Below are 23,912 nucleotides of genomic sequence, written 5' to 3'. Positions count from 1 at the left end.
AACACTGTGAGTAACGCAAGAAAATCACGAAAAACAAGTCAACAGCTTGCTAAAGGAGACCCAAAAAAATACTGAAGAAAGTAACACCTTAAAAAATAGCCTAACCTAAATGGCAAAAGAGGTCCAAAAAGCCAATGAGGAGAAGAATGCCCTAAAAAGTAAATTGGCCAAATGGAAAAGGAAGTCCAAAAGATTACTGAAGAAAATACTACCTTAAAAATTAGAATAGAGCAATTGGAAGATAGTGACTTTATGAGAAATCAAGACATTGTAAAACAAATCCAAAAGAATGAAAAATTAGAAAATAATGTGAAATATCTCATTGGAAAAACAACTGACCTGGAAAATAGATCCAGGAGAGAGAATTTTAAAATTACTGGACTATCTGAAAGCCATGATCAAAAAAAGAGCCTAGACTTCATCTTTCAAGAAATTATCAAGGAAAACTGCCCTGATATAGCAGAACCAGAGGGCAAAATAGAAATTGAAAGAATCCACAGATCTCCTCCTGAAAGAGATCCCCAAAGGAAAACTCCTAGGAATATTATAGCCAAATTCCAGAGTTCCCAGGTCAAGGAGAAAATATTACAAGCTGCCAGAAGGAAACAGTTCAAGTACTGTGGAAACACAGTCAGGATAACACAAGATTTAGCAGCTTCTACATTAAAGGACAGCAGGGCACGGAATATAATATTCCGGAGGGCAAAGGAGATAGGATTACAACCAAGAATCACCTACCCAGCAAAACTGAATATAATCCTTCAGGGGAAAAAATGGTCATTCAGTGAAATAGAGGACTGTCAAGCATTCTTGATGAAAAGAACAGAGCTGAATAGAAAATCTGACTTTCAAATACAGGACTCAAGTGGAACACGAAGAGGTAAACAGGAAAGAGAAATCATAAGAGACTTATTAAGAGTGAACTGTTTACATTCCTGCATGGAAAGGTGATATTTATAACTCATGAGACCTTTGTCAGTATTAGGGTAGTTGGAGGAAAAAAATTATATGTATGTAGACAGACAGATAGATAGATAGATAGGTAGATAGATAGATAGACAGACAGACAGACAGACAGACAGACAGACAGACAGACAGATAGATAGATAGATAGATAGATAGATAGATAGATAGATAGATAGATAGATAGATAGATGGCACAGGGTGAGTTGAAGATGAAGGGGTGATATCTGGAGAATAAAATTAAGGGATGAGGGAGGATTATACTCGGAGAAGAAGAAAGGGAGAGGTAGAATGGGGTAAATTATCTCACACAGAAAAAAACAGAAAAGAAAAGTCTCTTACAGTGGAGGGGAAGCAGGGGAAGGTGAGAGGGAATGAGTAAATCTTATTCTCATAGGATTTGGCTTAAGGAGGGAATAACATACACATTCAATTGGGTATGGAAATCTGTCTTACCCTACAGGAAAGTAGGGGGAGAAAGAGACAAGAGAGCAGGGGGATGATAGAGAGGAGGGCAGATTGGGAAAGGGGGTAATCAGAAATAAATACTTCTGAGGAGGGACAGCATCAAAAGAAAGAAGAGAATAAATGGGAGGGCAGAATAGGATTAAGGTAAATAGAGTTAGTTTTTCACAACATGTCTACTATGGAAGTGTTTTACATAACTGCACATGTACAACCTATATTGACTTGCTTGCCTTTTCAATGAGGGTCGGTGGGGAGGGAGGAAGAGAGAAAATTTGAAACCTAAAGTTTTAAAAACATATGTTTAAAAAAATGTTTTCACATGCTACTGGGAAATAAGAAATACAGGAAATGGGGTACAGAAGTCTGTCTTGCCCTACAGGAAAATAGAAGGGGAAGGGGAGATAAGAGAAGGGGAGAGAGATAGAAGAGAGGACAGACTAGGGGAAGGGATATTCAAAATGCATGCCATCTTGGGGTGGGGGGAGTGGCGAGATGGGGTGAAAATTTGGAACTCAAAATCTTGTGAAAGTGAATGTTGAAAACTAAAAATAAATAAATTTACATTAAAAAAAAAAGAAAGTAATACAGGTATAAATTCTGGAGTACCATACAAAAACCAAAAAAGAAATTAATTTTTTTTGGAACTCTTTCAAAATGCACGAGTTGCTTGGGTGGCACTTACATTAGATTTACAGTGCGCAATAATAAAAGTGACATTCTGTCCAGGTGACAAAAAAAAAAAAAACAAAAAAAGCCATACATTTCTGAACATGGTCAACATTTGAATTTGTTTTGACTGACTACAATCAAAATACAAGGATCTTATTTCCATTTCCTTCAATTGAGGGGATGCAGGGAGAATTGGGAGAGAAAGGAGGGTTAGTTATGGGGTTACCAAAATGAAAAAAAAAAGTTTCAAAAAAGATGGACATTTGAGCCTTTTAAAAAATACATAGAAGAGAACAGAATGAAAGTCAATAGGAAACACATACAAGCAGGGCAGCTTTGAAACTAATCTGTTAAACTGATTATATGCTTAATGAGAAAGATCAGCTGTTCATAGTACAGATTTGCAGATATATGTAAAAAACAAACAAAACAAAAGAAAATGATCTGTTCATATCCTTAGACCTGTGGCTTTTAAGTACCTATTCATATTTTAAATGGCAAGTTTTTATTTGTCATATTTGTTATAAGCACTTTTTCTCAATCTTTTTTTCTTATGATTTCTATTATACTGTTTTTATTATGTGGAAAAATGTTATTTTAATGCAGTTATGCACATCTATCTTGCCTTCAAAATTCCTCCTGTTAACTGGATAAAAAAATTAATCTTCCCTCAATTGTGATAAATATTTCATCTCATTTTCTTCCATCTAAATGATTATGTATTTGAAGGCTATTCTATTTCAACTTAACTTAAAAGAATATCCAAACAAGAAACTGCATGTTTGGAATATTATTTGAATTATGAGAAAATCTTCATCTTTGAGTTCAAATATCCACGACAATCACCTCTCTTGGCCTGTTGAATCTTCCATTCCCTATGTTTCTTGACTGTTGCCTGTTATCTTCTTTCTCATAAAGCCCAAACTTTGTTGGGTTTTTTTTCCCCCACTTCTGATTCTACCCCTTCACTTCTACCATTCTTGATGGTTAGGGCAAGCATCTATTTTATAGCCACCAAGCTTCCTTCTTCCTAAAAATACAAAGAGCAAAATCTACCTCAAATCTCACTTCTTCCTGATCAAGAAGTAGCATGTAGAAGCACAACAGGCTTTACTCACACCTTCAAAAACAAAAATGAGCCTAAGGAAGTTAAATAGTTTGTAATTTTTGTCCCCTATGGAAAGGCATTATTCAGATGGGCTCCCACTTTAACAAAACTGAGGGAACATAAAAATTATATTCAAATTTTGAAAAATGGAAACCTATTGCTAGAGTTTACAGAAATATTTTTAGTGCCTCTCTAGAATATACTCTCTTCACCAAACTCTCATTCAGAGATTGGGTCCCTTGAGAGACAACTAGCCAGATTCAAGTTATTCTTTGGGTCTGCTATCCTAAAACTATAGCCACCAAAAAAAAAAAAAGGCCCCATCTTTTGATTCAGCCAAAAGACAATTAGTCAAAGCAAAGGCATTTACCATAACTGCAAAACATCTCCCTAATAAAACTGGGGCATACTTTCATACAACTTTATTCTAAGTTAGTGGAATGAGGAACAAATAAAGTTCACAAATGGAGAAGCACACATAAGGAACACATGTGGCCAAGGCAGCTTACACCTTTGGCACTAGAGAAGTCTCCATTATCTTCTCATAATGTATCTGCCCTGTTCCTCTTGAGGTGAAGCATTTCTGCTGAACTCAGTTGATCAGATTTCCCTGATGAACTTCCTTTCCTCTGTCTCCCTATAACATACTGCATGTATGTTGTAAAGCTAATTATGTAAATCTGAATTTGAAGATAATAAATTGGGCACAGGGACGTACGTGTTTAAAAGAGAATGTTTCTAATCCAATGGAACCTAAGAGGAAAAAACCCCATTATAACTCTTTTCTCCTTTTTCACAAAACCAGGCCTCTCAAAGCCCTTTCTGATAGAATGGTAAGAGTATTCTAGTGATGGACCATATTCAGGGCCATGAAAATAGTACACTTAAATAGTATTCCTCTTTGTTAGCACTTATTTCCCCTCCCCCCATGTGTAATTTTATATTTGAATCAGTAATTGAATAAAGTCATAGATATTACTGCAATTCATGTAATAGATTTTAAAAATTTAGGAGACTAACATTTCTGTAACACATTTCTCAAGACTTTTTGTTTTATTTTGCACCTTTGAGGGAAAAGTTACCAAAGGGGAGAGGGAATCATCTATCTGTGTACATGCAGCATAAGCTGCAACAGCCATGTGTCTTTGTTACTTGTTACTGATTTGTTAAAGTATTTTAACATCCATTTGAATTTTTCTCTGATTAAAATGGGCACAGTGGATAGAGATGCTGGACCTGGACTCATCTTCCTGAGTTCAAATGTGACCTCAGATACTTAATAGCTGTGTGACCCTGGGCAAGTCACTAAACCCTCTTTGCCTTGATTTCCTCATTTGTAAAATGAGCTGCAGAAGGAAATGGCAAACCACTCCAGTATCTTTGCCAAGAAAACCCCAAATGGTGTCATAAAGAGTTGGACATGACTGAAAAATAACTGAACAAAAAAAAACTGTACAAAATGAGAGAAAATGACTCTGTTCAGTTCTTTGCTTGAAAGATGAAGAACATACAATAAAGTACAGCTTTGGCATTTGTTACACAGAATTATTTCCTATACAGTAGATTATAACTTTTTTTGGGGGGGGAGGAAGTCTAGACCTATGATTTAATTATTTCACAAGCAACTGTTCTGTAATATATCGTCTTAAAGAATTGCCTAGAACATTAAAAGGTTAAATGACATGTATAGGGACACATTGTCAGTATGTTTCAGAAGCTGGATCTGAACCTTGGTCACCTTAACTCTGAGGCAAAATTTCTATCCATTATGCAATGGAATTTTTCTAATAATAATACTTGATATTTATATTGCTTTTTAAAGTTTGTAAAGCATTTTATATACATGCTCTCATTTGGTCAAATTAATCCTGGGAGGTAGGCACTCTGTTATTATTATCCTTATTTTACAGATAAAGAGAGGCTTAAAGAGGTTAGGTGATTTGCACATAGCCATATAATTAAAGTAGAATTTAAACCCAGATCTTTTCTAACTACAAGACAAAGCGTTAGTGCCACCTCTTCTGGGAAGCCTTCCTGGACCACTCTAAAGTCTTGATTTTACCCTTCTCTGAGATCTTATTGTAGCATACCCTTTAATATTTTGCTAAGTGTTCCCTTGTTCTCATAGTCTTTCATATGCCTTAGTCTTATCTTCTCAACTGGATTATCAGTCTATTGAGGGCATGAAGCATGCCTTATACTTTCCTTATATTTCCCAATAACACTTAGTCCAGTTGTGTGCAAAAGACACTCAATACATACTTGTTTGGATTGTTAATACTTAGTATCCAAATTGCTTAGCCTATCACTACATATTTTTACCTGAAACAATATCAGGACTGGAGATTTAAGAAGACATACAAGAACCATTTTACTATAATTATTCATATCCTTCCCTCCATCCCAGGGGTACCATACCTTCTCCATGTTGGCCCAATAATCCAGAACATCTTTGGCAAAGTTGAAATATTCTGGCACCTCTATTTTGAAATCTCGTTTAACAGATTCATAGTCTGAAAAGTTCTGAGGGGCTAGTACTCTGTAATCTTTGTGGAATGCTCTCACGGACACCTTGGGGATCCTCAGCAATTGGGAGCACTGTATTCTGAGCAAAATGTTCATGGCGACAAAAGATGGTATCAGTCCAATTGTGTGATTCCGTATTTAGGACGTCTCTGGTTAGGAATCTAATCTTCTATCTGAAAAGACAAACAATGCAGTCAACATTCACTGCTGTCCTGAGGACAGTGAGACACTCAAAATAGCTGCTACTGATCTGATGAATTGCTGGAGAAGGAAATGGCAAGCCACTCCAATGTCTTTGCTAAGAAAACCCCAAATGGGGTCAACTGGACACACTGAAGAGACTTAACAAAAACATTCTACCATAGCTTTTACTTTCAATATGAGGAAAGGTCTGAGACTAGCTATCAAGTAATCATGGTAGCTTTCCCATGTGGATTTCAAAAATAGTTTACCAATGTTAATAAAGACTTTCAATGATAGATAACCTACAAATGAAGAATCTGAGAATAGCCCAACATATAATTATGATTGTTATCAAGCATTTATATGTAGCTGCAACTGATGATAAAGATTTTATGGTTTCATAAGCAACACAGTAAGAATATATTTCAAGGTTTTCACATTCAGATAATAACCTACACTACTTTCCAGGCCAGGCCTGGGCATGTTCATCTTTGATTGAATTTATCTGAGAGTTAATAATGATAGAGCTGTGAAACTATACTTAAAACTCTTTTAAAACTTTGTAGGAAAATCCCCAAAGGAGGATTAGGTCCTTAATGATTCAGGGGGAAGAGTAGAAATTATTCGTCACTACCCTTTTCCCAGCAATACCACTACTAGGTCTATATACCAAAGAGATCATAAAAAAAGGAAAAGGGACCTACATGTACAAAAATGTTTATAGCAGCTCTTTTCGTGGTAGCAAACAATTGGAAATTGAGGTGATGTCTATCAATTGGGGGATGGATGAATAAGTTGTGGTATATGATTGTGATGGAATACTATTGTGCTATAAGAAATGATGAGCAGATGGATTTCAAAAAAACCTGGGAAGACTTACATGAACTGATGCAAAGCAAAGTGAGTAGAACCAGGAGAATATTGTCACCAACACTGTGCGACAATCAGCTATGAATGACTTAGCTCTTCTCAGCAATATGATGCTCCAAGACAACTTGAAAGGACTTATAATGGAAAATGCTATCTATATCCAGGGAAAGAACCGATATAGTCTGAATGCAGATTGAAGCATACTATTTTTACTTGATTGTTTTTGTGTTTTTTCTTCTTTTGGCTTGTTTCTTTTTTCATGCCATGACTAACATGGAAATATATTTTACATGATTGCACATGTATAACCTGTATCATATTGCTTACTGTCGTAGGGAGGGAGAAGGCAAAGGGAGGAAGGGGAGAATTTAGGACTCAAATCTTTTTAAAAAAAGAATGTGTTAAAAATTGTCCTTACATGTAATTGGAATAAAAAATTTAAAAAGAATAAAAGAAATTATTTGTCACTTATTTGCCTAAGTTGTAAATGTAACCCTAAAAAATAGAATTTTGAGTGCCTTTTAATGCGAGACTAGATTGGTAAGACTAATAAAAGTAATCATAAAAATATAATCACAAGCATTTACATAGTGTTTTAAGGTTTACAAAGTGTTTGGTGTATGCTGTTTCACTTGGCCCTCACAACTCTGTGACATAAGTGTTAATTAACAATGTCAGTTCATGTCATAGGATGTTAAGATTTATAAAGCAGTTTTCATACAACCATGGACAACTAAGTGTCACAGTGGATAGAGCACTGCCTGGCATCAGGAAGACCTAGTTTAAATCTGGTCTCAGTCACTTACTAGCTGTGTGACTCTTGGCAAGTCACTTAACCCTGTTTCCCTCAATTTCCTCAACTATAAAATGAGCCGGAGAAAGAAATGGCAAAGCATTCCAGTATCTTTGCCAAGAAAACCCCAAATGAGGTCATGAAGAATTGGACATGATGGAAACAACTGAAAAACAACAACAAATTTCACACGACCACTCTGTACTACATCGAAGCTGGTATTTGCACAATGTTAAAAATGACCATGCAACTGGCTGTATAACAACAAATTTAGCTAATTAACAAGTTGTTTGATTTCTCACTATAATAGATGTTTGGATATCATGGAAACAGTATGGTAGAGTGAAAATAGCACCACCTCTGGAATCCGAGGACCTGGATTCAAATCCTGCCTCTCAGACTTCACTACCAGTATAAGTACCAAGTTTCCTCATCTATAAAATGAAGTGGTTGCACCAGACAGTTTCTAAGGTCCCTTCCAGCCCTGACCTATAATTGTGTGGGAAAAACAAAGTCTGTGACAGAAAACCAAAGTTCTAATCTTGTTTTCTTTACTGATTTTCTCAGTGGTGTGATAAATCAAAGAGCTGTAGGTTCTCCCAAGGTAAAATGAAGGTAATAACAATAATAATAATAGCTAGCATTTTTGTAGCACTTTAAGATTGGCAAAGGGCTTTCAATTTGATCATAACAACAACAATAACAACAAAGGAGTTAGATTTTACAGATAAGGAAACTGAGGTAAACAGAAGTGAATGACTTGCCCAGCATCACTCAGCTAGGAAGTATGTGAGGCAGGATCCAAACTTGGGTTTTCATGATTCCAAGTCCCTCATTCTGCGAAAAAATAGAAATTAATATTACCTTAATTAATATTTTTACTGTGTTGATTTTACAATGTAATTGATTTTATGCTGTATTGATTTTTATAGTGGTTAGCATCTGCCTGAACTCACCCTGCTCAAAAATACAATCTTTCCCAGGCAGAATGTGGGTAAAAGGGAACGTTGCTATAAATCTTGCAACTAGCCCCAGGGACATGTTTGCTAACCAGTTTAACCTGGGACTTCAGTTTGTTCTCACTAAACATCAACTAGTTTAAGCTGGAGTCCCTCCAAGCCACTGGGGGTGGTTTGATCTCCCCTAAAGGAACCACTAAGTGGGGGGTTCAGATTTTCTAGCCAAGAGGACTTCAACCCCATAAACAATGAATATTCCCTAATTGATGGAGAGGAGTGTGATCAGCCTCACCAGGCCATTCCAATTTCCCTAGCTGTAGCCAATCATAAGATCTAAGCCCTCCCTTCCTACTTCCTTTCTCCTCGGGTAGCTGACCTTATGAGAGGGCCAGTATGACCCACTTTGTTAACAGCTATATGCATCACTGTTAATAAACCAATTATGCTTGGAGAAATATACCTCAGTTTCCCCTTGTCTCCTTTTACTTGCCACAGTTCCATGCCACCAGGCTGCCTGAAGATATCAATACTGTGTTGCTGTTGTTATTCGGTTGTTCCAATCATGTCTGACTCTTCATGACCCCATTTGGGATTTTCTTGGCAAAAATACTGGAGTGGTTTGTCATTTCCTTCTCCAGCTCATTTTACAGATGAGGAAACTGAGGCAAACAAGGTGAAGTGACCCACCCAAGGTCACCCAGCTCATCAGTATCTGAGGCAGGATTTCAGGGCTGGAGCTCTATCTACTGTGCCACTAACTGGAGGCTCATGATAATGCTGCCATCAGTTCTCTTCTTTGGGATCATCTTTGAGGTAAGAGCATATCATAAAAATGTCATGTTATTGAAAATGGGGCAGTACGCCAAATAAGTTTAGGAACCTCGTTCTAAAGCAAAGGTCAGACCATGTCACTCCCCTTCTTCACAAATTATAGTGACTCATTACCTCTAGGATCAATTGTTAACTCCCCTGTTTGCCATTTAATGCCCTTTACAACCTGGTCTGAAAGCACTCTTCTAGCCTTATTACACATTATGCCTTTTCACACACACACATTGGTCTAGCCTTTGTGCTGTCATACCCAATTCCAACTCCTCTCTCTGAATCTCTGTACTGGAAGCAGCCAGGTGGCTCAGGGGATAGAGCACTGGGCCTGGAGTCAGGAAGGCCTGAGGCTGGATTACTAGCTGTATGACTCTGGGCAAACCACTGAACCTCTGTTTGCCTTAATCTGCTGAAGAAGGAAATGGCAAATCACTCCAGTATCCCCAATCCGGGGACATGACTGAAACAAATGAATAACAAAAACACACGATAAAAATGGATACTGAATAAAGTTAAAAACAAACAATACACAGAGCAGCTAAACTCTGGTTAATGTGGGAGGGGAGGGCATTAGCAGTTGGGGGGGGGAAGGGGGAGGCGTCAGGAAAGATGCCATGGAGAGATGGTGCTTAAGCTTCATCTTGATGGAAGAAATGAGGGTCTATTAGGGGAAGGTAAGACAGGAGTACATTTGAGGCAAGTCCAATCAGTTGCTTAGTTCTATTTATTCTACCCTTGCCAACATATCTTATATTAATCTCCTCTTTTCATTTTTATTGCCATTATCTTAATGTAGGTCCTTGCCTGTACTACTGCAAGAGTCTCCAAACTGGTAGGGTGGCTTCTAGTTTCTTCTCCCTACAATCCAATTTTATATATCACAAGCATCTTAATCTTATTTATTTAGCGACCTGATCACGCCATTCCATTAATTAAACCCTTTCATGGCCTTCTTAATAAAGCCCAAATTCCTTAGCTTAGAATTCAAGGTTTCCACAATTAAGGTTCAATCTTCTCTTATCCTACTACCCTTTACCTTTTTCTCTGAAATATAGTTTAGTGGTCTCCAAAGTGGGGGGCGGTGGTTTGACACCTAAAGATAACCCAACTGGATGGTAAGAGAGGTCACATTCAGCACTGTGCTGGAGCCAGCTTGGACCTACTTATGAGATAACTGTTAAATGTTCAGTGTCAGCATTTTATACCTCATACTACAAATCCAGGAGGTAGGAAGGGAGAGTATTCCAGGCAAGTCCAATCAGTTGATTTATTTTTTTGTTGATTGTCTAAACTTTAAAGAATGTTAATAAACTTCTTTTCCCCTCAGAGAGCTGGCTGTTAAATATTTACCAGTACATCACTGCTCATCCCACAATCTCCATGATAGCCAACTGCAGGACTTGTCTCTAACACAACCCTGTTACCCCCTTCACCCATCATGGCCTGACACTTGCCCACTTGAGCCCCTCCTGCTGCTGGCCTCCCATGGCTGGGCAAGCTCCCAGCATCTCTCCTGCTCTACTAGGCTCTTTAGGGTGATGATAACCTCAATTTGGACACCTACAGTCAATTCACTCCCCTCCCAAGCATACCTCCATCCTGCCACCCAGATTACTTCCTGGCTAAAGTAGGTACCCCTCACCAGGGCAGTCTCTTCAACTCAGGGCAGTGGTCAGTGAGTAACAGTGCCACCCCTTCCTTTTAATTTTAGGTGGGATAAGTGAATCACACAGGGTGGGCAGGAGGGCATGGATTTCAGTCTGTACTGCAGAACTCATTATATTATCTTTCCCCCAAAATCTATCCCTGTCATGAACTCCTCCATTTTTATATAGGCCACCACCATCCTTCCAGTCACCCAGGTTCAAAAACTTGATTTCAATCAGGCCTCATAACACATTCAGTCAGTTGCCCAATTGTGTCATTGCTACCTCCACAATACTCTTACATCTGTCCTCTTCTCTTTGCTCACATGGCCTAGTTCAGATTTTCATCATCTTTTACCTGGTCTATTGCAATGGCCTCTTAATTGATCTTTCTTAAAGCCTCCTCTCAGTGCAAACTGCTCAGAAAGTGATTTTCCTAAGGCATACACTTGTCTATCACCACCACCCCACCAAAAGTCTCTTGAAGTCATTTTTAAACCTTTTTTTGCACCATAAACCACTTTAGTGGTCTGGTGAAAACTATGGACCCGTCTCAGGCTAATGTTTTCAAATGCATAAAATACATAGGATTACAAAGGAAACCAAATATTCTGAGATAGTTATTAAAATATTTTTAAACATCACAGACCTCAAGTTAAGAACACCTAATGGCTCTAGGATCAAATATTATTTTTTAGAATCTAATTCTTTTTAAATTTCTATTTTTATGTAAGACAGTACATATAAATCATTAGTACAGTAGCATACACACACACATATAACTTACAAATTAAACAATCTAGTTAACTAGACCACTATCTTCTATAACTATTTCTCTTTGCTCATATTCCTTTCATTTAGAATGCCCCTCTGCTCCTATGTCCCCAAATACAAGCCTTCTGAAACACTACCCACGTTTCAGGACTCTGTTCAAATGCCATGTCCTTACGAAAACTGTCCCAGTTCTCCTGGTTGGAAATGACCTTTCCTTTCTCTAAACTTCAGCAGATTTAAATGGCTTGTGCAGTTCTTGTGTAACACAAGCACACCTACGTTGCACCTGCTTTGTTCCAGCACTACATTACAAATTACAGTCATCTGAGGACGTGTTTCATTCCCAACTAAACTAATTTCTTTGAAGTGGGTGGGCAGGGAATTATTTTAGTCTTTGTATCACCCTCAGGAATAATAAAGAGATCATCTGTCTTGAAGTCTGGAAGACCTAGGTTCAAGCCTTGACAGGTTTCATACCCCTGGGTAAGTCACTTACCTTTTCAGTGCTCTCCAAGCAACCCCCTAAACCCTTATACTCTGCCTTGGTAGAGGTAGTTTCCTCAGTGGGAATCCACTATACCAATGAAGTCACAGGTCCAGACCCTCCCTTCTCCCCAGTCTCTGGAAATGCTTAGAATGTTGGTTTGAATGTAATAGGAGCTAAATAAATGTTTGTTGAATGTTGAGTGTTTTTGGGCCACGTGAGAAGGTAATGGGAAACAGATATTTGGTGGAAGGATGGTTAAGACTGTTTTCCATTCTATTAATGAAAAAACCTCAATGTATTTTCAGTCTTCATTGCAATGTTCTGATTCTACATAGCAAAAAATATGTAAAAGATCCGTGATTTTGTCACAGGGAATTCCTTCTACCCAGGAAGACAACAGGATTGCTAGGATCCCTTCAGCTCTAAGTCTCTGACCCCAATTTTATATGATTTTAGTATCAGTCAATTCACAAGCATTTATGAAAAGAATACTAAATGCCAGGCACTGTGCTAGGCACAAGGAATACTATACAAAAGCAAGACGTACCCTTCAAAGGGCTTACATTCTATTAAGAGGATATAGCATATTCACAAATAGTAAATTAAAAAAATAAATTGATTTCAGAGGCCAGGAGCAACTAATGTGGGAAAGTCAGGTGAGGCCTCTAGAGGGAGATGGCACTTAGGCTGAGCTTTGGAGGAAGCACAGGGTTCACAGAGGCAGAGATAATGAAAGGGCATTCCAGGACTGGAGGAGACAGTGTACAACACTACGGAGGTATGAAATGTAATGATCAGTTTGCTATAGCACTGAGTGTTCAAAGGAGAGTAATCTATAATCAGCCTAACTGGCTGGAGCCAGATTTAAAGGGCTTTAAATAAATGCCTGAGGAGGGAAGAGAGCACTGGAGCTTGGAATCAGGAAGACCCATTTTCCACAGTTCAAATCCAGTCTCAAACACTTACTAGCTGTGTGACCCTAGGCAAATCACCTAATTCTGTTTGCCTCGGTTTCCTTATATGTAAAATGGGCTGGCAAAGGAAATGGCAAACCACTCCTGAGGAGTTTATATTTTATCCTAGAGGAAATGGAACCACTGCTGTTCCTTGAGCAGGGGGACAACAAAGTATGACCTGTGCTGGGGGGCTGCCTGTGATACATAAAGGTTAAGTGTTTTGCCCAGGGTCACAAAACTAATGACTGTCAGAGGCAGGATTTGAACTCACATCTTCCTGACTCTAAGCTGGTTATGGTTCTTGTCCTTCATTCTCAAAGAAGACCAAAATGACACCACTATGTTGGGGTCAAGGTACAGTGTGTCCAACTGTGGCTGATCAGACCAACATGACCTTGGAAGGCTCCACTGCAGTATGTCAGGCGCAAACAAGCCTTATGAACATTTGGAGTAGAGATGTTTTGCTTCTTTTGAGCTTGCACAATTCTGCTTTGCTCATAGAGCACAGAGACTTCTTTGATGTGGGCATGCCATGCTAGGTGGTCCTGTACCAGTGTCTCCCAAGACTCCCAAGAGATTCCAAAGTTTTTCAGAGAGACCTTGAAAGTGTGCTTGTATCACTTCTACTGGATATTCATGTGAGGGTTTGCCTTATGTAAGTTCTCCATAAAATAGTCTTTTAGGCAAACATACATTTGGCATTTGAACAACACAGCCAGCTTTGTGCTTTTTGCAGTGGAGTCTGAATGCTTGGCAGTTCGGCTTAAGAAAGGACCTCAGTGTCCTGTATCTTATCTTGCCAGGTGATCTTCAGGATCTTCCTAAGCCAGTTCAAATGGAAGTGGCTCACTTTCCTGGAATGTTGTTGGTACACTGTCCAGGTTTCACAGGCATACAACAATGAGGTTAGCACAAGGTCTCTATAGTTTGGTAGGCAGTCTAATATTGCTTCCCTCCCACACATGCTTTCCTGTGGAGCCACCCAAACATTGAGATAGCTCTGAAAAGTCGTGTGTCAACCTCATCATCTATGTGTACATACCTGGAAAGTATACTGCCAAGGGAAGTGAACTTATCCATAGTACTTAAAATTTCTCCATTTGCTATGGGATAGTTCCACATATGGATGACGTGTTGCTGGCTAATACAGAACTACTTTCTTGGTGTTAATTGTTAGGCCAAAATTAGCACAAGCGGCAGAGAATCAACCCATGTTTCGTTGCATCTCAGCCTCAGAGGTTGCATTAACTGCATGATGAACTGCAAACAAAAAAATCACGCACCAACACTTCAGTGTTGGCTTGTAATCTTTTGAAGTTAAATAATTTACAGTCTGTGCAGGCAGCTGACCTTGATGCCATTTTCATTCTTGTTGAAGGTGTCTGACAACATCACTGAAAACATCATGCTAAAAAGCATGGAAGCAAACATACAGCCCTGCTTCACTTCACTGGTGACCCATAAAGTATGAGAGCACCGTCCATTATCCAAAAACCATGGAAGCATGCCATTATGAAACTGACTACAATACTGAACTTTTCTAGACAACTCAATTTTGCCATGATCTTTCATATGTCTTCACATCTGATAGTGTCAAAGACCTTCGCCAGATGGAGAAGAATATTGTGTATACACCTCTGTTTTGCTCCTGGCATTTCTCTTGTATTTGTTACACAGCAAACACCGTATCTAGGGTTCCTCAGCCCTTTCTGAAACCACACTGGCTATGAGCCAGGGATGGGGAACCTACAGCTTCCAGGCTTGTGGCCTCCAGGATGCAGGGTCCCCACCCCTGGAGCTGTCAGTCTATTCTATATACCATGACTCCTCTACCTGATTCTTCATATCAACATACATTTTTCATGCATAAACAGTAGTGAGAGTCTCGCCATTACATTTACATACATATTATCTAGAAGTTTTCTCTCCATACCCCAGCTCCACAATTTGGGGCCACTGGACCCGATAACCTCTGTAGGAAGGCGCTGTTCATTTCCAACTGCCACTGGTCCAGCAAAATGAGCGGGGGTTGGACCAAAGGGCCTCTGAGAGCCCTTCCAGCTCCAGAGCTATCAAGGTTACAAAACCAGTCACGTGGCAGAGCCAGTGGTGGAATCCAAGGCTTTTGTTTCTCCCCCCTGGAGCTGCAAGGAATGGGAAGTGGGATGGCTTGTGCTCATTTCCGTGAGGTGAGAAGGAAGTGGACAGGTTTAACCACCAGCAGTGAGCCCCCTTCTTCCTGGTAAGCGAATGTTCACTAAGTCCATCTTCACTAGCATTAGTCATCCCCTACCCTCTCACTCTCCCCCTTCCACCCCCCGCCCCCGTCACACCTGGAAAGAGTAGGACAAACAGCAAATCCCAAGGGCACGGAGGAGTTTAAGGAACCTCACTATCCAATCAAGCAGCCGAACCCTGCCTGTCGCGAACCACTAGCCCCGCCCCCAAATTCTTCCTTGGCCAACCAGGCTGGGTTCTTTCGCCCGCACTCCACGTTGGGGGAGGGGGACGGGAAGTGGAAAGAAGCATTAGCGCAAACTGGCGTCATAATCCCGCGCCCCCCGCCCCACGGAGGAAGCACGTGGTTTGGAACTGTTGCCGCGTGCTTTCCTCTTTTCCTGCCCCGAAGAGCCCCCCTGGCCAACGCTTCCCCTTTCTTCACGATGGCCGCAGCCGGGGAGCAGCCCCCACAGGCCGGCGGGGTGAAACGACGAGGAAAGGCCCAGTACGTGCAGGCCAAGAGGGCCCGGCGCGGGGGGTGGCGGCGGCGGCCCGAGGCAGCTCGAACCCGGTCTTCAGGGCATCCTCATTACATGCAACATGAATGAGCGCAAGTGCGTGGAGGAGGCCTACAGCCTCCTCAGCGAGTACGGGGACGACCTGTACGGGCCTGAGAAGGTAAGAGGGAGGGCAGCGGAGACCCATTGCTGCGAGTTCAGACGTGTCTGAGCTCGGCCTCCCTGAGGCCAGGGCTCTGCCCCGCCTCCACCGGGGGCAGCCCGAGCTGGAGATGGGGCGTGGCTGCCACCTGGCTCGCCCGGCCTTTCTTTGCCCTCGGCGCAGGCACCTGTGGTGGTACTTGAAATATGTTTTTAAAGCAACAGAAGTTGCTAGCATATGTGGTGTTTAAAGTTTGCAATGCTCCACGTACATATATACACATGTGGGGTGTTCAAAAGTTTCAGTATATTTGTGTTTATGTATATATTACACATATGTACAAGCGTTCCAAAAGTTTTAGTTTACTGGTATGTATGCTCTGTGTGTGTGTGTGTGTGTGTACACGTACGGGTGTTCTGAAAGAATTCGTTTATTTGTATAGGTGCATATGTAGATATATATGTACAGACATTCCAGAAATTTTAGTGTATTTGCATGTGTACATGTACATATGTAAGCGTTTTTTAAAAATCTTAGAATATATATACACGCATATGTACGGGGTATTTTAAAGTCTTAGTGCGTGCGTATGTTCACACATATGTAAGGGGTGACCCTAGTGTATATGTATACATATATATGGGGTATTAAAAAAATCTTAGTGCACTTGTATGTATATGTGTATGTGCATATGTACACAAATACAGTACACAGGGTGTTCCAAAAGTCTTAATGTACTTGAATGTATGTATGTATATATACATAGACACACATATACAGGATATGCCAAAAGTTTACTTATATGTTTATGCATGTACTTATGTGAGCATACGTATATCTATAGTGTTAAAGTATTAGTGTACATGTACATGATGTACAGTGTTCCAAAAGTCTTAATATACTAGTATGTGAGTATATTTCTATGTCCACATATATGAGATGTTCCAAAGTCTTAGTGTATATGTACATATATACATGGTGTTCTAGAAGTCTTAGCATATTTATATGCGGGTTTGTGTGTATTTGTATGTATATGCATATATACATACATGTAAGTACATACACATACAGGGTGTTCAAAGAGTCTTGGTGTACATACATGTCTATATATGTGTGCAATGTTCCAAAGCTGTGTGATACATGTATGTATGTGCACACATGTACATGCTATACATGCACATGTAGAGGGTGTTCCAAAAGTCTTAGTGTGTGTATTGTTGTTGTGTTGTGGGGCGGCTAAGTGGTACAGCGGATGGAGCACTGGGCCTGGAGTTGGGAAGATCTGAGTTCAAATACGGCCTCAGACACTTAACTACCTGTGACACTAAGTCATTTAGCTTATGTTTTCCTCAGTTTTCTCAACTGTATAATGGGATAGTATTAGAATCTACCTCTCAGAGTTGTTGTGAGGATTAAATGAGATAATACTTATAAAAAGTGCTTAGTACAGTGCCTGGCTGTTCATTCATTTCAGTTATGTCCGACTCTTCGTGACCCTGTTGGAGGTTTCCTTGGTAAAGAAACTGGAGTGGTTTGCCATTTTCTTTTTCAGCTCATTTTACAGATGAGGAAACTGAGGCAAAGAGGGTGAAATGATTCATCCAAGGTCACATAGCTAGTGTCTCAGGCTGGATTTAAACTCATGTCTTCTCAATACAGGCCTGTTCTCTATCTACTGTGCCACCTAGCTGCCCAGCTACTAATGCTTTAAGCTATGGTGACTGTTGTGACATTGTGTGTGAAGGAAAAGAGGACTCTGTAATAAGGGGTGTGTGTGTGTGTGTGTGTATGTATATGTATGTATGTATGTATATGTATATGTATATACACATAAAATAATATTGTATACACATGTATTTCAAGTTCCTCTTTTCTCTGTTTTCGTATGTGTGTGTACATATGTGTATACATATATATCCATACATGCATATATGCCCTAGAGCAAGTAAATGTTCCATTGTTGAGGAGCAGGTAGCTTCTTTATCCCAAGACCTTTTGACTTCCCCTTCTGTTCTACTCAGGATGGGCCTTGAACCTTCCTGACCAGCCCCATCCCTTGAAAGACAATGCCAGGATCTCACTATTAAGAGCTTCACAGGACCTTAGGGATCGTTTAGGCCTAACTCATGAATTTTAAAGATGAAGAAACTAAGGTCCAGAGAAAGGTAGTGACTTGTCCAAGGACTGTATAAAGATGGTCCCTAAACCCAGGTAGTGTTTTTCATGCTGCATAAATGTGTGTGAAGTTTTGGCTTCCATTTGGGCTGGTAATAACAGACCCAGATTTGGGAAGTTCCAGGTGACTGGGGGGGAGTTGGGGTGTCTATAACCTGGTGTCCCTGGATGGATTTCAGGGATCCTGTGAACTTGAATTTTTAAAAAATCTGCATCTTTATTTTTCACTAACCTCAAATTAAAATTTGGCATTTCCTTAGATTATGAATGTAGGCAACAAAACCATTATTCTGAGAAGGGGTCCATATACTTCATCAGAAGGCCAGAGAGGTCTATGACACAAAAAAAAGTCAAACCCTTACTGAAGGGGATTCTGTGTACTTGTAACATAGCAGAAGATCATTGAATCTAAAGTTGGGCGAGACTTTAGAGGTTAGACTCCTTTTACAGTTGAATCTGAAGACCACCCAGATGGGAAAGTGACTTGACCAACATCACTCATGGAATAATTAACTTAACTGAGAGCTAGGCATGGCCTCACCTAGCTTGGGATCCCCAGTAGGTACCCATACCCTGTTTGCAGTTTTGCCATTAGTGAATGCTATAAATAGTTGTTCTAACTTTCTTTTTAACAGGTTAAATTAACTGCAAAAGCCCTAGAACATCTACTTTTTAAAAAAGAAAACAGGGCCCTGAAATGGTATATTTATTTTGTGAAAGGGAGCACACATGTCCTGGTAAAATAAAATTCAGTGAATGTAAGATATTTGAAATTTTCAGGGAAAAGTATCACATATGACAATGGTTGGGGGGAAGTAGGGATGTATTCTGAAGTTCAGGGGGTGGGGCAGACAATGTGTTAAGTCTCTGCTTCCCAAAAGTAGAGCTCCTCACACCAGCAATAAAAATTTTGTTGCGGGCTGTTTACTGTATGCTACCCAGGGTTTTCTGTGCTTGTTTAATTACTGCTTTTAAATCTGGGCTAGTACCTTTATTTAAGCTTCTGAACTTAATGCAAACAGTTTGTAGACAAAGATAAGCAACCATCTGGAAGTGAGGAGGAAGAGGAAGATGATGCAGAAGCCGCCTTGAAGAAAGAAGTCAGTGAGATTCAGGCCTCTACGGAATTGAGATTAAGACGATTCCAGTCATTGGAAAGTGGAGCAAATAATGTGGTCTTCATCAGAACACTTGGCATAGGTATGTGAGTCTTAGACTTCCTAATATAACAAATTTACATTAGTTCACGATATTGGCCTGCATAGGGAATATCCCTGCCTCAACATGAATGGCTCCATAACTTGAATATGATGACTTGGCTAATGATGTGAACATTTCATCTTTCTAGATTTTTATTTTTCTGAAGAAAAGTTTGTATTACAAATGGCTAATATTTTACCAGATGGTACTATGGCAGTGGAATAATGTGATAATATTGGTGGATGATACAGATCTCCATAAACATAGAAATGTTTACCAGCGTATAAAATTTTTGGTGGCTTTCCTGTTAGTCCATGTTTTCACCAAAATAGTTGACAATAGTGATCTGGAGAAGTAACATATTTCTTAGTATTGTGTCTAAAATCCTCTTAAATTGTGAGGGCTCTGCTAAATTACCTGGTTGAATTAAAAAAGGAAAAATTAAGATGTTTTAGAGAAAATTTCTAAAATACATAAAAATTCACTTTTTTCTGTAATAATTTTTTTTCTTTTCTCTATGAAGAACCTGAGAAACTTGTACATCATATCCTAAAGGATATGTATACAACCAAGAAGAAGAAAACACGGGTTATTCTGCGCATGTTGCCCATATCTGGCACATGCAAAGCTTTCTTAGAAGATATGAAAAAATATGCTGAAACCTTCTTGGAACCTTGGTTTAAAGCACCAAATAAAGGGACATTCCAAATTATTTACAAAGCACGAAATAATAGTCACATGAGCAGAGAAGAAGTTATTAAAGAACTAGCAGGTATGTTTCAGGTAACACTGAGGCGTGATACAGGTGTGGAGTATTAAGGTGCTTTGGAAAGAGGTCTGGAGTTGAGCTGGGTTTCAGTCAGTTCTGCCGGTTCTTTTTAACCATGGGCAAGATGTTTAGCCTCTTTGGGTCTGTTTCCTCATCTGGATAAGATGGACTAGATGTCTTATATGGTCTCTTATAAATCTACAATTCTGCTGTAAGAATCTATGATAATTGGTCACATTATTCTCAAGATCTGAGGTATTTTCCCCCTTAGAATTAAAGCTTTTGCATATTGAATTAGGTGCTCATTGGATCATAGATTTAGAGCTGGAGGGGACCTTAGAGTTCATGGAGACCAGCTCCCTTATTTTAGAGATAGTTTTGGGAAAGAAAACCCAAACTCAGGAACTTGAGGCTCAGTGACTTGTACAGGGTCTGTCACATAGCTGGCAGTCATTTCCAAGGTGGGATTCAAACCAGGTATTCTGATTGCAAGTCCAGTGCTTGTGTCCACTATATCAGACTGATTCGCTAATAAATCTATTAAGATGTTTTTAAAATACATTGTAATAATCCTCACATTTCTGGTTTTAAAGAAGTTGTGTTCACTATAGCAGGTGTGCTTTTTCTGGGTTACTGAGGTGAACTTTTTCAAAGTTGAGTTACATCAACAGGTAGCATTATCACCTCATCCTCATTACTTTGCAGATCCTCAATGATTTTTAAGTTTTATTTGAATTTGTTATTCCAACAAACTAGAAATACAAAAGGAAGGGGGTGGGTGCATGATTAAGCCTGTCATGTTCACAGAGCTAATGATGGTCCTTTTCAGCCTAAGTAGTTTGTTCATCTCTTTCTCTTGCAGGCATAGTGGGCTGCCTCAATCCTGAAAATAAGGTTGATCTCAGTAATCCCCAGTATACCATCGTAGTAGAAATCATTAAGGCTGTCTGTTGCCTGAGTGTTGTCAAAGATTACATGTTGTTCAGAAAATACAACCTTCAGGAAGTGGTCAAGAGTAACAAAGAGGGCTCTCAACCAAACCCTGGCCAGAATGCACAAGTAAGAAATGGAAACAAGGCACAACTGGCGTTTGGAAACACAGACAAGGAGAATCTCAAGTCAAAAGAAAGTGACTCTGCAGAAGAAAAAAATAATCCCTTAGTGATAGTAGAGGGTAGTAAAGAGGAGGGGCCGCTTTCTGAGACCCAGGTGGAAAGTGAAAAAGGAGACAAATTTGAAAATGGAAGCCAAGTTATGGAAGGTTCTAAATCAAATGAAAGCAACCTAGTCTCAGAGAAAAATTAATCAGTTGAGGCCAGAAGTAGTAAGAGAAGAGGCATATTCCAAAGATGGGCACAAAATTAAGCTATCCAAGTTGAGAATGTTATTACATAATGAAACTTGCCCTGGAGGTGAGTTTAATCAAAAGTTTTTCGAAGTTGTGGAAGTATTAGAAATACAATACCATATTTCACTAGTGAACAGAATAGTGTGGTCTTCCCCCTCACAGGGAGTGATTAATTGGTTAAATTTCTTATTTACTCCCAAAAGCATTTTTTCATCATCTAGTCTGGAAATAGCTTGGGGGCAACATCCTAAAATTCCTACAAGAGAATAGGATTTTAGTTTTTGGACCACTGTTTAAAGACAGGAGGGTTAAATGTGTTAGAACTTTTCACATATGAGCAAGGTTTAACTTAGAAGTTGTTAGATTCTTAGACCATCCGCTTTTTCTGGATTTGTGTGGAATAACCTGAAGGAAAAATTTATGCACATTATTAACAGTATCACTTAGGGAAATAGAGGGAAAATGCTTTTTATATAAAGTTCCAGCTGATGCCCAGCTTCAAGGAAGAAGGTACTTTAATGGTGTAGAAGCATCAGACTCAGGATCCCTTGGAACTTAAAGATATCTGAGCATATAAAGATAGCCACGTCCATCTAGAATGTACTTTGACTATTATATGTTGCCACAAAGTTGAGTCCCCTTTACATTTTAATTTTGAGAGCTCCTGTAGAAAGATAATTTTTTTTTTCATTTTCAAGAGTCTTAGATCTTTTATATTTATTTCTGTGGTTTTGGTACTATCTGAATGTGACATTTTTCATAAGCAACTCTTCCCCAAGTTAGTCATTGGTACTGCATCAAGCTTGTGATAAACTGAATTAGTTCATTTAAAGGTTTGTTTTCAGTTTTATAAACTGTTTTCTCACAATGATGTTTCACTTTTAAATGTCAAAATTCCATGGTGTAAAATTGATAAGCTCAGATTATCTTACCATGTAGAGAAGAGGGTAAACTCTGTGTCTTCAGGTAATGTTTCATTAATACTAATGTAACTATAATTTTAAATGTCCTCAAGGCACAGTTCTTTTCCTTATTGTTTTGGTTAAATACTTGACTGTAACCCATAGCAAGATATTTTGTTTTTCATTGATACTTTTTCAGAAATGCAAAAAAGTAAATTTCTCTTACAGAAGCCAACGTTTAATCTGATTTTTTGTTTGTTTTTGAGGAGATGGGAGTGCGGCATATGGGAAGGGGGTATAGCATGGGCTAGGGGGTACCTAGGTGGTGTAGGACAATAGAGCATTGGGCCTGGAGTCAGGAAGATCTGAGTTCAAATCCAGCCTCAGACACTTACTAATTCTGTGATTTTGGGCAAGTCACTTAACCCCTATTTGCCTCAGTTCCTCATCTGTAAAATGGGGACACACTGGAGAAGGAAATGGCAAACCACTTCATATCTTTGCCAAGAAAACCCCATGGGGTCACAAAGAATCAGTCACGACTGAACGACTCAACAACAACAAAGAGCATGGGCTCTTAGAATAAATATAAATATATACAAAACTGGGGCCTTCCTCATTTTCATGTGACAGTGATCTTTGGTTCTTAAAGGCTGTACTCACAGAGTATAAGCGAGGGTAGGTCTTAAAGCTGCACAGGGTTTTGAGTATGGACCCAGCAGTGGCCCAGGGTCTGTAGACCAGCCTACTGAAGTGTGAAAATGTGGCTGTAAGGGTAATTCATTTTTTCAGCTGTAGCAACCTCCAAGGATGATCTAGTAAATCATAGAAAAGTTAGTGATCTGTGTCAGGTGATGGGAATATTTCCCCCCCTCCCCCTCAAGGAAATTTCAAATTCTTGAAATAGATATGAAATTGTGTGGAAAGTTAATCACTACATAAAAAGGATTAAGTGAAGAGCTCCTTTTATAAAGCCAAGATTATTTAAAAAACAAAGTTAATCACCCCTAGCCTGTTTTGTAAATAGGGATATTTTAGTTGATTTTCTTTAAATCAAAATGTTCTTGAAGTTCCATTACAAGCTATAAAAGTGAAACTAGGAGAAAAATGTAGCCAATAACTATGATAATTTTGATGAAAACAATACTTAAAAGGTAACTGAATTCAGATTAGGTAGAATAACCAGTATTGGTTATGGAGAACAGGTGGTCCCTTTCCTGAGGAGTATAGGGTTAGGAGGACTATGGTCATACAGTTCCTATGTCTGTTGGTTTTGATTATTTGGTGTAAATATAAAAGGCATCAGGAAGTTATATTTTTTAAAGCTTGCTAAATCCATTCTTTGGAACTAATAAGCTTCTAAAACTTGGATTAGATACTTTGCCAATTTAAAAAAATAAACCTAACCAAA

General features: G+C 39.2%; 2 protein-coding genes across 7 annotated transcripts in view; one reads left to right on the top strand and one right to left on the bottom strand.

Annotated features, from left to right (window-relative positions):
• Positions 1-15,647, bottom strand: part of LOC110193481 (acyl-CoA synthetase medium chain family member 3) — a 38,687-nt gene extending 23,040 nt beyond the window's left edge. For 2 of the 6 annotated variants that reach the window (XM_078152879.1, XM_078152880.1), the window contains exon 1: positions 5,627-5,907. In XM_078152879.1, coding sequence (XP_078009005.1) covers positions 5,627-5,830 — 204 coding nt within the window. In that variant the 5' untranslated portion in view covers positions 5,831-5,907. Of the gene's footprint in view, positions 1-5,626; positions 5,908-12,280; positions 12,427-15,132; positions 15,495-15,560 lie in introns of those variants that run through there. The other 4 variants (XM_020965332.2, XM_020965331.2, XM_020965333.2 and 1 more) reach the window with 4 other exon arrangements.
• Positions 15,648-15,746: 99 nt separating this feature from the next.
• On the top strand, positions 15,747-22,736 carry THUMPD1 (THUMP domain 1 NAT10 acetyltransferase adaptor). The gene is given in 5 exon segments (XM_020965334.2): positions 15,747-15,983; positions 15,985-16,125; positions 19,305-19,482; positions 20,006-20,254; positions 21,114-22,736. Coding segments are annotated over 5 exon segments (1,104 nt in total). The 5' UTR covers positions 15,747-15,890; the 3' UTR covers positions 21,557-22,736.
• The last annotated feature ends 1,176 nt before the right edge of the window (positions 22,737-23,912 follow it).

This window comes from Phascolarctos cinereus, unplaced genomic scaffold (assembly GCF_003287225.1).
Source record: "Phascolarctos cinereus isolate Bilbo 61053 unplaced genomic scaffold, phaCin_HiC Scaffold_4;HRSCAF=312, whole genome shotgun sequence".
Lineage (NCBI taxonomy): Eukaryota > Metazoa > Chordata > Mammalia > Diprotodontia > Phascolarctidae > Phascolarctos > Phascolarctos cinereus.
Note: the sequence above shows the minus strand (reverse complement) of the source record. Positions and strands in the feature narration are given on the sequence as shown.